Consider the following 12740-nt stretch of genomic DNA (forward strand, 5'->3'; position numbering starts at 1 on the left):
AACACAAAGCCACAATTTCAGTTCTCAAAGAAAGAACGAAAAAGAACAGGAATCCCATCAGGATTCACAAGTGAGGGAAAAAATTCGGCATCAGAAGTCAACACAATATTTGGTCATTTACTGTGCATTCATAGAGGAAGAATTTCAATCAGTATTAAACAAATCATTCCTCTCACCAGTCTTGTTCTCTGAAGTCCCTGTCAAAATACCAGGACTTTCATTTAAAATGTACTTGGTGACACATGCAGCAATTGCAGCCCACAATTCTTTATTGAATTCTTCATTCTCCTGATTCTCTTCCATTTCTTCCTCTTCAGGTGACTCTTCCTAAAAGAGATCAAACCAAACAGCTGGAAAGAGCTGAAACAAGGACCCGCTTTGCCACCCACTGCCAGCTTGAAAAAGACTTTTCCTGCCTAAGACAGAAGGGAAACTTGGCTGAGCTTGCTTTTACAAGGCCTTCAGCTTTTCCATGGAAATCTGCAGCAGCAGAAAGAAATGCCTCCTGTCCTCAGTCTCAGCCCTGCTTCTGCACAGCCCCCAAGGAGCACTCCCTCACGCCAGCCCAGCTTCATTTCAGTTACAGCAAGCTCTCAGGTGCTCCTGGATCTCCCTCCTACCCTCCCCAGCCCCACCATGGCAACCTCCCTGTCCTTCACACAAAGTACCTGAGAACCACACAGAGATGTCCATTGACCTTCCTCAGCTTTCTCCTTCTGGAGAGCTTCCAGGTCTGCCTGGAGACCTACACACCAGGGAAGAAGGGAGAGATGCAGTGGTTTTAGTTCACTCTGCTACGCCCCTGTTCTTTTTTTGAGGTTTTCGTTATTCACCAGGGACGTCCATTTCTAGAATAATCACATTGTCTTCAACCACATATGAATAGTAAATTAGAATGGATGTGAATAAAAGGAGTTATTTATTTATCTTGCAATTGGCACCTTGCCAGACTTACTCACAGGAGAGGAGTCACTGGGAATGTCTGGAAAATGAGCCAGCTAAGGGAGGACCAGGAGGGAGGAAGGACTGGCCAGGGACAGAGGCTTAGGAGGTGATTAATACCTTTATTTGAACTATATGGCTTTTTTATTTCTCAAATGAAAAAGTCCTTTGTTTTCAAAATTTACTTCTCTCACTTTCTAGAGTAAGAAAATAAATAAATAAAAAAAAACCTACTTGGAAAGTCTACTTGCAGAGCAGGACATCATGCAACCTTTTCCTTACCAGCTTTCCCGTACTTCAGGAAAATGTTCCATAACTCCAACAAGTTTGGCTTCTGCTCCTTCTTGACCTAAAGATTTATTTTAGAAAAAATGTTTAATTTCTAAACGCCCTAGTAGTCACAACAATAAACATTGTTTTCACATCAAATATTGAACAGGAAATATAATCAGGTTGTCTTTTTCATAGTGCTTAGGTGCTGCATTTATCTTGCACTTCCAACTACACAAACGCTCCTCACACACCCAACTCAGTGAGTATTCCACCCCAAAAGACTCTGCAGGCACCCTTCTGCAAAGTGCTTCCAAAACTATCTTTACATGCAGAACAGTTTCACTCATCTGATTTTTATCTTTCTATTACTTAGTAAAATTCAGCTCTCACAGTTTCAGAATGCTTACTTGCAAAGGTGCAGAATGCAAGGCACTGTTAGCATCACCAGACCTGATGCATAAATCAGCCCCTGCAAGTACACTTACCCCAGTATCCCTAAATTTCAGTATCACAGCAGAAAAATGCATCATTTCTATTTAAATCAATGCAAGAAAATGAGATCATGTCAAAACTAAAGATGCTGGCTGGCATCTCCAGCATTAGTGAGTGGGTTGAACTACCACACTCAAGTTCCCCATCACTACAGAATCCCAGCATCAGCAACAGATGCTGATCCAAATGAGCAAGAAATAAAATAATGTGAGTGTGTACCTATGACTTTGGCCTCAAACCACAAATCTACTGCTTGCTCTGCCACAGCTACAGGTCTTTTTGCAAAATCTGACAGCAGGCCAGAGAAGGCTGGAAGCCAGAGATGGCTTCTAAGAAGAAAACAATGCTGGCTGAACTGTAGTTTCTTTCAATCCCAGAGAAAACTTGCCTTCAAGAGATTTATTTTTCGAGGACATTTTCCTGTAACTGCACCATACCTTAGGGCTAAAACAGATGGATTCTTCAGAATCACTCCAGGTATCATCATCCCCCTCCTCCTCAGAACTCCTTCAAAAACAAAGCAAAATGAGTGCTATGTCTCTTAAATCACCTCTCAAGCAAGTGGGAGGGGTTTGTAAAGTCTCACCTTATTGAGCCTCCTTCACAAAGGTCATCTGTGGCTGTTCAAAGATTCAATGACATGCTGACATTAGATTTGGCAAGCTAACAATTAAACAGTACACACAAACATTTAACATGGACAACTCTACAGCTCATACAGAATGAAACTGGCCACAACTGGACCCAAATGGGTGTGGTGACTGCTGCAAGAGTCACACCTGAGGGTCGGCGTACAGATGCACCCCTGTGCCTCCTGGAACACTCTGTGTGGCACCTGTGGGTGCAGCTCCCTGTGTTGTTATATTATTTAGAGTACAAATCACTATCCACCTTCTCTACCCATCCTGCTCAGTAACACCTGATATTTCAAGCCAACAAATGCTGGGGTTCTCTTATTAAGACAGGTACCCAACACCCAATTCCCTGGTGACAGGGCTGTAACATTTGCCTCAGAGCAGCAGGGAGTGCTGCTTCTCTTGATTTGACCACAAGCACATGGAATGGATGTGGCACAAGGACTCCTCCCCAAAACATACACTTCAGAGGACCTCAGAAGGTCTCTCAGGATGACCCCAGCTTACCCTCTAGCCCTCTGTTGCTGCAGCACAGCAAAGGGACTCTCATGATGTGCTTTGCAGTGCCAGCCAGACTGCACTGTTAATGCCAAGAAATGCTCCCTGAACACTCTCTGCTGTCCATTTGCCACACAGTGCAGATATAACACACTTAAAAAGCTAAAAGAAGAACAGGTCCCAATCTAGAGTTATCTTCATTTATATTCAAAAATTAATTCTGTAGGACACAACCCTGTCAGTAGACATGGAGCACACAAATCACAACTGCCCTTACAGCCTGACAAGGCCAAAAAGTAACAAATCAGCGCACATTCACAAAGCTTCTTGTGCTGCTCCTCCTGATGCCTGCACTGAAGTCACCAGGGAGCACAGTCAGTCCTGACAATACAAACCACCTCAAGAAAAGGCCACATCATTGTCCTCTTGAGCTCCTCCGTAGTTAAGGATCCTACCTCCTCTGTCCACAGCAGGTGCACCCCACATAAATGGAGCAGCTCCTGCATCCTCAGGAGTGATGACTATGCTGGTATCTTCTGTATCACATGCAGGAGCTTCTCCTCTGTTCTCCTGGTCTGTTTTTGCTTCCAGCTCTCCTGCAGCTCTTGCCCGCTCAGGAATTCGAAGTATGTTGAGTATGTTGTCACCTTGAGCATCCCCTGCAGGAGCTTCTGATGTGTCCTCCAATTTTGCCAGATATTGACTCAGACTGCACAGAGAAAGAAATAGAGTTGGTAGAAAGAACCACATCCTGGCATACACCATCCAGCACAACAGTTAACACCAACTTATTATCCACCCTACACATATTCATACAAATTCTCAGCATTCTCCTCAGTATTTGTTAAGGGTAATTCACACAGAACTCACTGCAGGGCTCTTACCCTAGAGATGCACATTGACACCTTCCAAGTTCCAAGCTCCTGCTTGGAACATTTTTTCAGTCTGCCTTTTAGGCACACATAACCACCTGAGAGAAGGAACCCCCACACCTACAAAGCTGTGCATCAGAGCAACGAAGGGCTCTCAGTCAGATCTCCTCTGAAACAAAAGGCTGGTGGTTCCTGGGCACTGCAGTGCAAGTCAGCAAGGACAATGGTGCTGGGCTGGGCAGAGGCTTTACACGCATGTCAGCTTGCCAAGTTCCTCCTCTGGCTACAGACACTTTGGAGAGTTCCTGCTGGGCAGACCTCAGCTCAGCAACAACACTTGAAAGATTCTCTAACAAACAATCCTGGAGAGACATTTCCCTCAGCCTCCAAATTAACACTAGACACGGTGTCTCAGTCCTAACCAAACACCAGGTGACAGAATTGCTCTGGTACCCCCCTCCACCCTCCCAAGGGAAGATAAAAGGGGAATAGGGAAGAGAGACTTGAAGGTGTGAAAATAAGACCCAAACAGCTTTGCTCAAAGAGGAAGAGACAGGAACACGTGGGATGAGGAACAAATATCTGCAAGTCTATACATAAGCCCATCTCCATGGTCACAGCTATAAGTGTCCCAGAGCCCCTTGCAGCAGGGCCGACTCAGGAGAGGGGTCCCCAGCTGCCCCAGGCACCTGATGGATTCGGATCTTGCCGAGCACAGGCGAGCTGATGACAAAACAGGAGCCTCTGCCCAAGAGCTCCCAGTGCAGCCCAGCAGCAGGGAAGAAGGGAGCAGGCGGGGACCAGGCTGCCCATCCTCTGGGCTTTCAGAGAGGCTGGCAGGAGATGGGAGGGAATCCTGAGCCCTGCCTCTTCCACCCCTCATGGGTCCCTCAGGGTGCTACAGACCCACTCTCTTGGGCACAGCAACCACACTCATTAGAAGACATCACTGAGCACACCTTCAACACAGCTCTAAACACACCATTAAACCTTGGTGCTGCCACCAACAACATTCCAAAGCCACACTGAGAACTGACCACTTCTTCTGATCAGAAAGTTCAAAGTTTACCTCCAATACCCATGAAGACCAGCATAATCCTCAGCTGTGTTCCCATCAGTGTCTTCATGGGAAATATTGGCACCGTAAGAAAGGAGAACTTGGACCAAATTCAGCTGCCCAACAGAAGCAGCAATCATGAGTGGGGTTCTGAAAGATGCAAAACATCCTATGAAATGGATCATTTGACACAGACACAGAAGCATTCGTTTCATTCCTGCTTGCTCTCAGAAAAAGTCTTTTCCCCATTACATTCCAATGAACAAAAGAAAAAGCAGGTTCCATTAGAAGCAACAGTAACATGGGAGAGGGAGTCAAAACAGCTGCGTGGTCAGACAGAGCTGCCACATGCACAACACTTCAGTGCACACGAGGCTGCTGTGCAGGAGGTGGTTTCTCAAACTGAGGCACTGCTGCCAGGCTCATGACACATCTCCTGCCAGACAATGCCCCCTGGACATCCCCAATGCAGAAAGCAGCCCCTGAGGTACCACAGCAGCCAAGCACACACTGCTTTCACACAGAAGTCTCACAGAAACAGCTCCTTCCGAGTGCCCCCTGCTTTTGGTCAGAGCACATTCCCATGCTTCTCAGCAATCCAACAGAAAGAATACCAATGGGACACATCTGGATAAACCCCTTACCTTTGATGCTGGTCTCGAGCATGCACGTCAACTCCTGCTTTCAGGAGAATTTCTACTATCTCTTCCTGATGTTCAGAGATAGCAAGAGCTAGTGGGGTAAAGCCCTCCTGAAAAGTCAGAGAAATACATCATGCTAATAATCAAAGTAAAAAAAAATCTGTACAAGGAATACTGACGTCACTTTCGGAAAGGACTTGCTGAAGAAATAGAAACATTTACCTTATTCTTGGCACGATGATCGACATAATGCCTGAGTAACAGCCTCACGAGGTTTTTATTATGAGCCTGGATGGCCAGATGGAGGGCAGTGTGGCCATCGGTGTCGGTGAGATTTGGGTCGGCACCGTGCTCTAGCAGAAAAGCCACACAGTCTTCTTGATGAAACTGTACTGCCTGGGAACAACACACAAAAAAAGGGAAGACTTCCAAAATTCACATTTCATTCCATCACAGCTCACCCAGCTTCTGACCACTGGCAAAGAAGAGCACCTGCAAAGATGACCTGACAGCTGCCTGTCCCACTCCAAATCCAACAGGCGTGTTTCCGCACAGCTCTGCGCACAGAGTCCTGCCAGACACCTCTCCTTTCATGCACACTCAATAAGCCCCTCTGCCAAGAGCAGAACTTCTCTCACTCACCATCATCAGGGGTGTTCTCCCAAAATTGTCAGCAGCATCCAACTGGCAGCGGTGCCTTACTAGAAATGTGACGACCTCTGTGTGGCCGTTTGCAGACGCCAGGTGGAGAGGTGTCCTGAGAATTAAACACGGGAGCTTAACACTGACAGACAAGGAAAGAACCAAAGCTGTGGCACCACCCAGCCCGGGGGACCCTGCTGCTGCTGCTGCTGCTGCTGCTGCTGCTGCTGCTGCTGCAACCCCGCACACATCACCCACAGGGCAGGAGAGACCTGGGGAGGCCTCAGCAGCTGCAAGAGAACCCTGCAGGGAGAGCAGGGCCAAGCAGCAGCCCAGCACCTCCAGGAGCACTGGCGCCCACCCAGCAGCTCCCAGCACTGGAAAGCTCTCGAGTTCCCCCTCCCAGCTGACAGGGCACATCTTGCTTTGCAAGCAATCAGCTCCAAGGGGATCCCACACAAACCCTGCAGGGGGGATGCTCCCGCACGCCACCCGAGGTGTCCCAGCAGCGGCCACAGCCCCTCACCGATTCTCCCTGTCGCGGCGATCGATGCCCCAAATCTCGATCCACCGGCGCCAGCGCCTCAGCCAGGCCAGGTGGCCGCGGGCAGCCGCGCGGTGCAGCCTGCCCAGACCTTGCTGCTGAGGCTCAGGGGCACCGGTGCCGGCAGCGGCAGCACCGCAGGGCTGCCCAGGAGCGCTGCCAGAGCGGGACACCCGACGCTTCCTGCTGAATTTCTGCCCCATCTCAGGAGCTCTGGGGGCTGTGGCACGGGCACAGCCCTGAGGGAACAGCGGGAGGCAGCCGGCGGAGCCGGAAGGGTGGGGGTTAATGACAGGGGAAGGGCAAAGGCAGGGACAGGGCAGGGAAGAGAGAGACGGGGACGAGGTGGATGACAGGGGAAAGGCAGGGACGAGGAGGGAGAAAGGAGCAAACCAACGGCAAGGACCAGGAGCAGCCGGAGAGGCAGAGACCAGCACAGCTCAGCACAGGAGCCACAACGGCAGAGTCGCCCCTAACGGCAGTTGCCAGGGGCAACCGTGGGCGGGGCCGAACCACCTGCGGGGGAGGGGGGGGAGGGAAGGGACTGAACCAATTCACGGGGGGGGGGGGGGGGGAGGGGGCTGAAGGAAAGGAAAAGGCTCCTTTAATCCTTAAACCTTGCATTGGTTTAAGCCTCAGCATTCACTCATTGCCACTAACTACAGGTGACAATGGTCCCTGAAGTATCTGAGAGAAGCTGAGCTCTCCCCCACCTCTATGAGTCATACAAAGAACTGGTAAGTTCTGCTCCTGGAGAGGCTTTTTCATAACCAATTCAAAGGAGTAGCTAGAGAGGGTAAAATAACCCTTCTTGTGTAGCCAACTTCTTGTCTCTCACTTGTCATCTTGTCCTGGTTTGGGCCAGGATAAAGGTGATTTTCTGTTTTACACTTTTGCTTTCAGCTAAGTCTCTTCTAAGTAGTTGCACTTGCTGAAATTAACAGCAAGTTAATTAAATTAATGGCAAACTAGCTTCCTCTGACTGCACAGAGCTCACTGCAAAAGTTCCGCTGCCATTGCACAAGTACAGGGTGTTTCCCTAGACAAGTCTAACCCATAACTAGAGGGAAATGGATTATCTAGAATTCTCCTGGCAGAGTTAACACAAATGTTAACTGTCACCATGTTACATGTGTCACACCCAGCTACACAGAAAATCATCTCAAAGTTCCCTGCTGCAAACACATCCTCTGCAGGCCCCAGCACCAGCCTGACCTTCCACAGGCAGCCCAGCTTTTGAACAGCCAGCCTGAAATGACCCACTAATGGTTGTAATTAGCCACCAACCACACCCCCCCCACAGCACTGACTTTTCCAATCATTTGTTTTGGCCTTATTCAATGTAGCCTTGTGTAAGGAGATGTAAACTCTCCCCTTTCAGCTTTTTACAGAGAGACTTTTCTCACAAACAGTTTATGTAAAAGCCATCATGTTACCTGGGGTAAGCACTTGTTGGACTGGAGCACCAGGAGAAACCTCTGCTAACAGGCTGGGCAGGTATGTTCCTCAGACTCTAGTAATGCTCTTCTAATACCTGTGTGGAATTAGAATCATCAAAATGGTTTTTAAAGAAAGGAGGGAAATTCTGGAGTTCTAATCACTCCGAAAAATACACATATGGTTAAAGGGGGAGTAAGATCTTGGGTGGAGAGCATGAGGATAAAAATGTTCAATAGTGTAAAAAAAAATTTCTAGTATGTACCAAATAACCACACAGTCTTGGTATTTCACTGTTGTAACATCTGAAGGTGGGGTTAGGCTGTGCCTTGACCTTTTATCTAGTCTTCTTTCCACCGTCCACTAGAGTGGAATTCACCAACCTCAAGGTTAGAGAATAAAACAGTGATCAGGAAAACGTTCTGAGTTCTGAAGGATTAAATATTTAACTATTTAAATATTCAAATAGTGGTGTTTTGTTTTGGTTTTTTTCCAGTCAGCAGTAAATCACCAGAGCAGTCTTATAGAAGAGAAAGGGCTGTGGACAAGATAGTTTGATATCTAAGACTGTCAGCACCTGCACAATTACACACTCTGCTCATACTCCTCCTTCTGTGTGTAAAGGGCATTTAACCAGACACAGAAAAGGGAAAAGAGCTTTCTGCTTATTTTCCCCTTTCTATAAGAAGCATCCTTCAGGACAGACTTCAGGATGAAAGAGAACTGGAAACAAAGCAGCTTTGTTTTCTTGTGTTTCTGCTCTCAGAAGATGAGATGTGATTGTTTTGAACTAACAAACATGCAAGGAACACTTACATTCCTCACAATAACTGTTCCCACAGCAGGGAATAAAAGCTGCATCAGTCAGTAGGGCTTTGCAAATAGGACACAAGAACTCATCACGTATGGGATCACCAGAGGAAGAGGAGGATGAGGAGGATGGCTCTTTGGAGAGCAGACTGCAGGACATGAAGAAGCAATAGTGGAGGGGCTGGGACATCTAAAAAGCTATTAGACAAACTTTTCTGTCAGAAATCATAGAATCATAGATTTGGCTGGGTTGGAAGGGACCTCAGAGATCATCATGTCCAACCCTTGATGATAGAAATGAGGGACTTTTTTTTTTGCAGCAAAAAAAGCAAAACAATTACCAAATGGGCCACTGAGACGTTTCACTTCACTGCTTGGTAGGAGCTGGAAATACATCAAGAGTAAATTCATTGAAGTGCTTTTTTTTGTTGGTGGTGGTTTTCACAGCTAAATCAGACAGAGAAATGCACTCAACAGGCAGCTGAAAGAAACTAGACCCCCAAGTTACCTACAAATAGGACTGCGTGGGGATACCAGATTTGGAATAAACTAGGTTTGATATTAAACAATGTCTTTCTTCCAGTAACAAAAGTGAGAATTTTGGTCCCTTGTAACAGGCACTGGGGCCAGAAAGTGAGCACCTTATCCTACTGCAGATTTTCCTCTCAGAATTACAGGATGTTGGGACACCTGAAACACCCCAGGCGTGCGTGGCAAAGCTACTGGCTGCCTTTTCCTTGTGAAAATAGCGACAGAGGAGGGAAAAAATAGTCCAGCACACTCCACCTCCAACCACCAACCAACCACCACAGGTATTCTTACCTCTAAAACTCCTGCTCCACAATGACAGGCAGCAACCCCGCTTCTTCCCGCGACACTCCACTCCTCCTCAGAGCCAGGGACTGCAGGAAGGCTCAGCCAGGGCTGATCTCCTCCCCCCTGGGAACAGCTCCCTGAGCTGACACACAACCCCATCTCCATGCTGGCAGGAATGGGTGCCTGAGGGCTCCCTGTGGCAGGGCCGACTCAAGAGGGAGCTCCACGGCTCTTCCCAGCACCAGATGGATGTGGATTCTGAGGAGCAGGTGGCAGCTGGTGGGAAAGGAGCAGAGGGGAACAGCAGCCCAGCAAGGAGCAGGAGGAAAGGGGGATGGGCTGCTGGGCTGCCTGACTTTCTATAGGGTGTGGGCAGGAGATGGGAGGGAATAGTGACCCCTCTCAGATCCCTCAGGGTCTCAGACCCTCCTTCTTTACTTCTCCAACTCAAACTTTAGCTCTTCCACTCCAACTATGTCACTTTTTTCCAGCCAGTGGGAACCTCACCAGACCACCATCACCTCTCCAATAGGACAGACAGAGGCTCAGCAACTGCGTCTGCCAGCTCCTCAGGACCCGTGCGTGGGCCCTGTGAGGTGCCATAAACTTGTGGACCTGCAGGTTCTTTAGATGATCACAGACCTCTTCTTCTCCCCCCGTGGGGGCTCCTTGGTTGTCCCAGGCCCTGCTTTAGATTCGATTCTACCTGGGATGGATGTGGCTCTCCTGCCGTGCTCCCCAGCTGCTCCAGCCACCTCTCTACTCCTCCCAGGGTACCTGCCCTTGCATCCCCCCTCTGCATGCTTCCTCCTTCAGTTTGAGGGCTTTTGGGAGCTGCTGGCTCATCCCCGCCGCCCTCCCGGAGTTTTTCCCCGGCTGCGGGCTGGGGAGTGGGGGGAAGCGGCAGCTGCCAGCATGGCCCGGGAACCAAGATGGCCGCCGGGCAGCCCCCTGCATGCCCCGGGACTACAGCTCCCAGCATGCCCCGGGACTACAGCTCCCAGCATGCCCCGGGGCGCTCCTCCTCTCCTGCTGCCTGAGCCCGCCCGGCCCCGGGGCTGCCCCGGCCCCGGCCCAGCTGGGAGGGGGAGCAGGAGGAAGGGGATCTGGGCAGGGAGAGAAGGCAGGAAAAAGAGTGGTGAGGAGCGGGAAAGAGATGGAGGGGAAGGGGGCAAAGAGGGGGGGGAGGGAGAGAGAGGAGAAGGGCGGAAAGGAGGAGAGAGGGGGGATGGAGAGAGAGCGGGTGAGGGGCCTGAGAGAGGCAGAAAAGGCCCCAGGAGAGGGGAGTGACAGAGGGGTGGGAGAGGGAGCAGGAGAGAGGGGAAAGGGCGAGGGGAGAGGAAGGGAGAGGGGAGGGAGAGGCAGGAAAGGGGAGAGGCTGCAGGAGAGAGAGGGACAATAAGGCCAGGAGAGGAGAGGGAGAGAAAGATGTGGAGACAGAGAGAGAGAGAGAGAGAGAAACAGCAATGGCTCTGAGAAGAGGCAGGGAGGAATTGGGAAGTGCTGAGAGGGAGACAGCCAGTGAAAGCCCAAACTTATGATGGGCAAACGAGAGAGAGGGAGGGATGAAGAGCTGGGCAGAGCCCCAGAAGAGCAGTGATGAGCATCTGGGCCAGGCCCCAGCACCCTGGGCTTTCTTTTCAAAGATGAAAGCTTGTTTTCATTTTTAGGGTTTGATTAGGGACTCTTGGTTTGTTTACCTGGTTTCTTCAGGTTGTTTTTTTGTTGTTGTTGTGCTGGATTGTGTTGTGTTTTCTGTCTTGAAACCATCATTTCTGGTCTGACACCTCTACAGTAGGGAGGGCAGTGTGACTGATAGTATGGTCTTGTATATTTCTAGGGAGTCAGTGGAAATTTGTGGTTGGAGCCATCTGCGTCGCTTACCTTTGATTTCTTGAGTGTAAATCATGCAATGTTTTTGCTGAGGTGCAAAAATGAAATGGGAGAGCAGCTCTTCCTCTCTCACACACACACACACACACACACACACCTTCCCCCAGCTGAAGATGAACAGATCAAATCTCTGGGGCTGTGTTCTTTTATTAGACGTGTGTCAGATACCCAGCCCCAGGGGACTTGTGTGCAGAGAATGGCTGCATGGGCCTGGGGCTTGTCCATCATCACCTGGAAGGGAAAAAGGAAAAACCAGGTGATCACTGGGGACTTGTTCCCAAGAATGTTTCTTTCTATATCCTCTTGCACCAAGAGACACTCAGACACCCTGAGCCATCCCCTCCCTTCACTGGCCCTGTGACCACCAAGCCCACTGCATCTCCCCCAGGCTGTTCTTCCATGGCTGGTTGCTGACAGGAGGGGACACGGGGAGGTGGCAGCCTGGGAGTGACAGGGGGGACATGGGATGGTGAGGGTCTGGGAGAGTGAAAGGACATTGGGCAGTGATGGGCCCAGGGCTGCTGAGGGAGCCATGGCAGAGCCAGGGGGCTGCTGGGGGTCGGCACTGGGTAGTGAAGGCCTGGGGTGTGATGGGACACCGGGCAGTGACAGGCTGGGGGACAGCAGGGACAGCAGCATCTTGGAGAAGAAAAGGTGGGGTTAGGGTCTGAATTTTGTCTTCAACATGTTTTACTCTGTGCATCAGAAAACTAGTTTATACTCTGCTTTCACTACTTAAGGTTGGACACAAGTGCTTTATTTGGAGTTCTGATCACCTTTTTTGTTCTTCTAGAAGCCAGTCAGAGCCAGTGAGTGGAACATGAGGAAGGCAAAGGGAGCCTGTGAGTGGAACATCAAAAGCTGTATGTAAAATCACAGTCTTTTACACTTTCTATTGCAGCCTGCGTTTACATCCAAACAATGTACCCTTGTATTAATTTCCCAAACATTAACTTAAAGTATTTTCCAGTAAAACACAGTCTTTGTTGTAAATACAACGTATTTGATTCAGCATAGCAAAACTGTGTAATGCACAGGTTTTTTTGGTTTATTTTTTTTCCTAATTTTTGAAAATGTTACCAAAACCCACTGAGAATCTGTTACTGTTATACTTGGTACTGTTTCTTACTTTTGACTCAAACCAACATATCCCAGACATTTTGAGGACATCTCTATACAGCCAAACAA

At 49.1% G+C, this 12740-nt stretch overlaps 2 protein-coding genes across 2 annotated transcripts in view; one reads left to right on the forward strand and one right to left on the reverse strand.

The window, feature by feature from the left end:
- Positions 1 to 10133, reverse strand: part of LOC139805811 (putative ankyrin repeat domain-containing protein 20A4) — an 88528-nt gene extending 78395 nt beyond the window's left edge. Inside the window, exons 1-13 of the mRNA XM_071764652.1 lie at positions 9666 to 10133; positions 8033 to 8130; positions 6579 to 7112; positions 6053 to 6167; positions 5633 to 5806; positions 5414 to 5520; positions 4782 to 4919; positions 3296 to 3549; positions 2294 to 2327; positions 2145 to 2214; positions 1225 to 1291; positions 669 to 745; positions 177 to 327 (exon numbers count right to left, since the gene is read on the reverse strand). Of these exons, the coding sequence (XP_071620753.1) occupies positions 177 to 327; positions 669 to 745; positions 1225 to 1291; positions 2145 to 2214; positions 2294 to 2327; positions 3296 to 3549; positions 4782 to 4919; positions 5414 to 5520; positions 5633 to 5806; positions 6053 to 6167; positions 6579 to 6799 (1408 nt within the window). The 5' untranslated portion in view covers positions 6800 to 7112; positions 8033 to 8130; positions 9666 to 10133. The remainder of the gene's footprint in view (positions 1 to 176; positions 328 to 668; positions 746 to 1224; positions 1292 to 2144; positions 2215 to 2293; positions 2328 to 3295; positions 3550 to 4781; positions 4920 to 5413; positions 5521 to 5632; positions 5807 to 6052; positions 6168 to 6578; positions 7113 to 8032; positions 8131 to 9665) is intronic.
- Positions 1 to 12740, forward strand: part of LOC139805812 (ankyrin repeat domain-containing protein 7-like) — a 44184-nt gene that overhangs the window by 22480 nt on the left and 8964 nt on the right. The window lies entirely within an intron of this gene.

The sequence above is a fragment of the Heliangelus exortis genome, chromosome 20, assembly GCF_036169615.1.
Source record: "Heliangelus exortis chromosome 20, bHelExo1.hap1, whole genome shotgun sequence".
In the NCBI taxonomy this organism is placed as follows: domain Eukaryota; kingdom Metazoa; phylum Chordata; class Aves; order Apodiformes; family Trochilidae; genus Heliangelus; species Heliangelus exortis.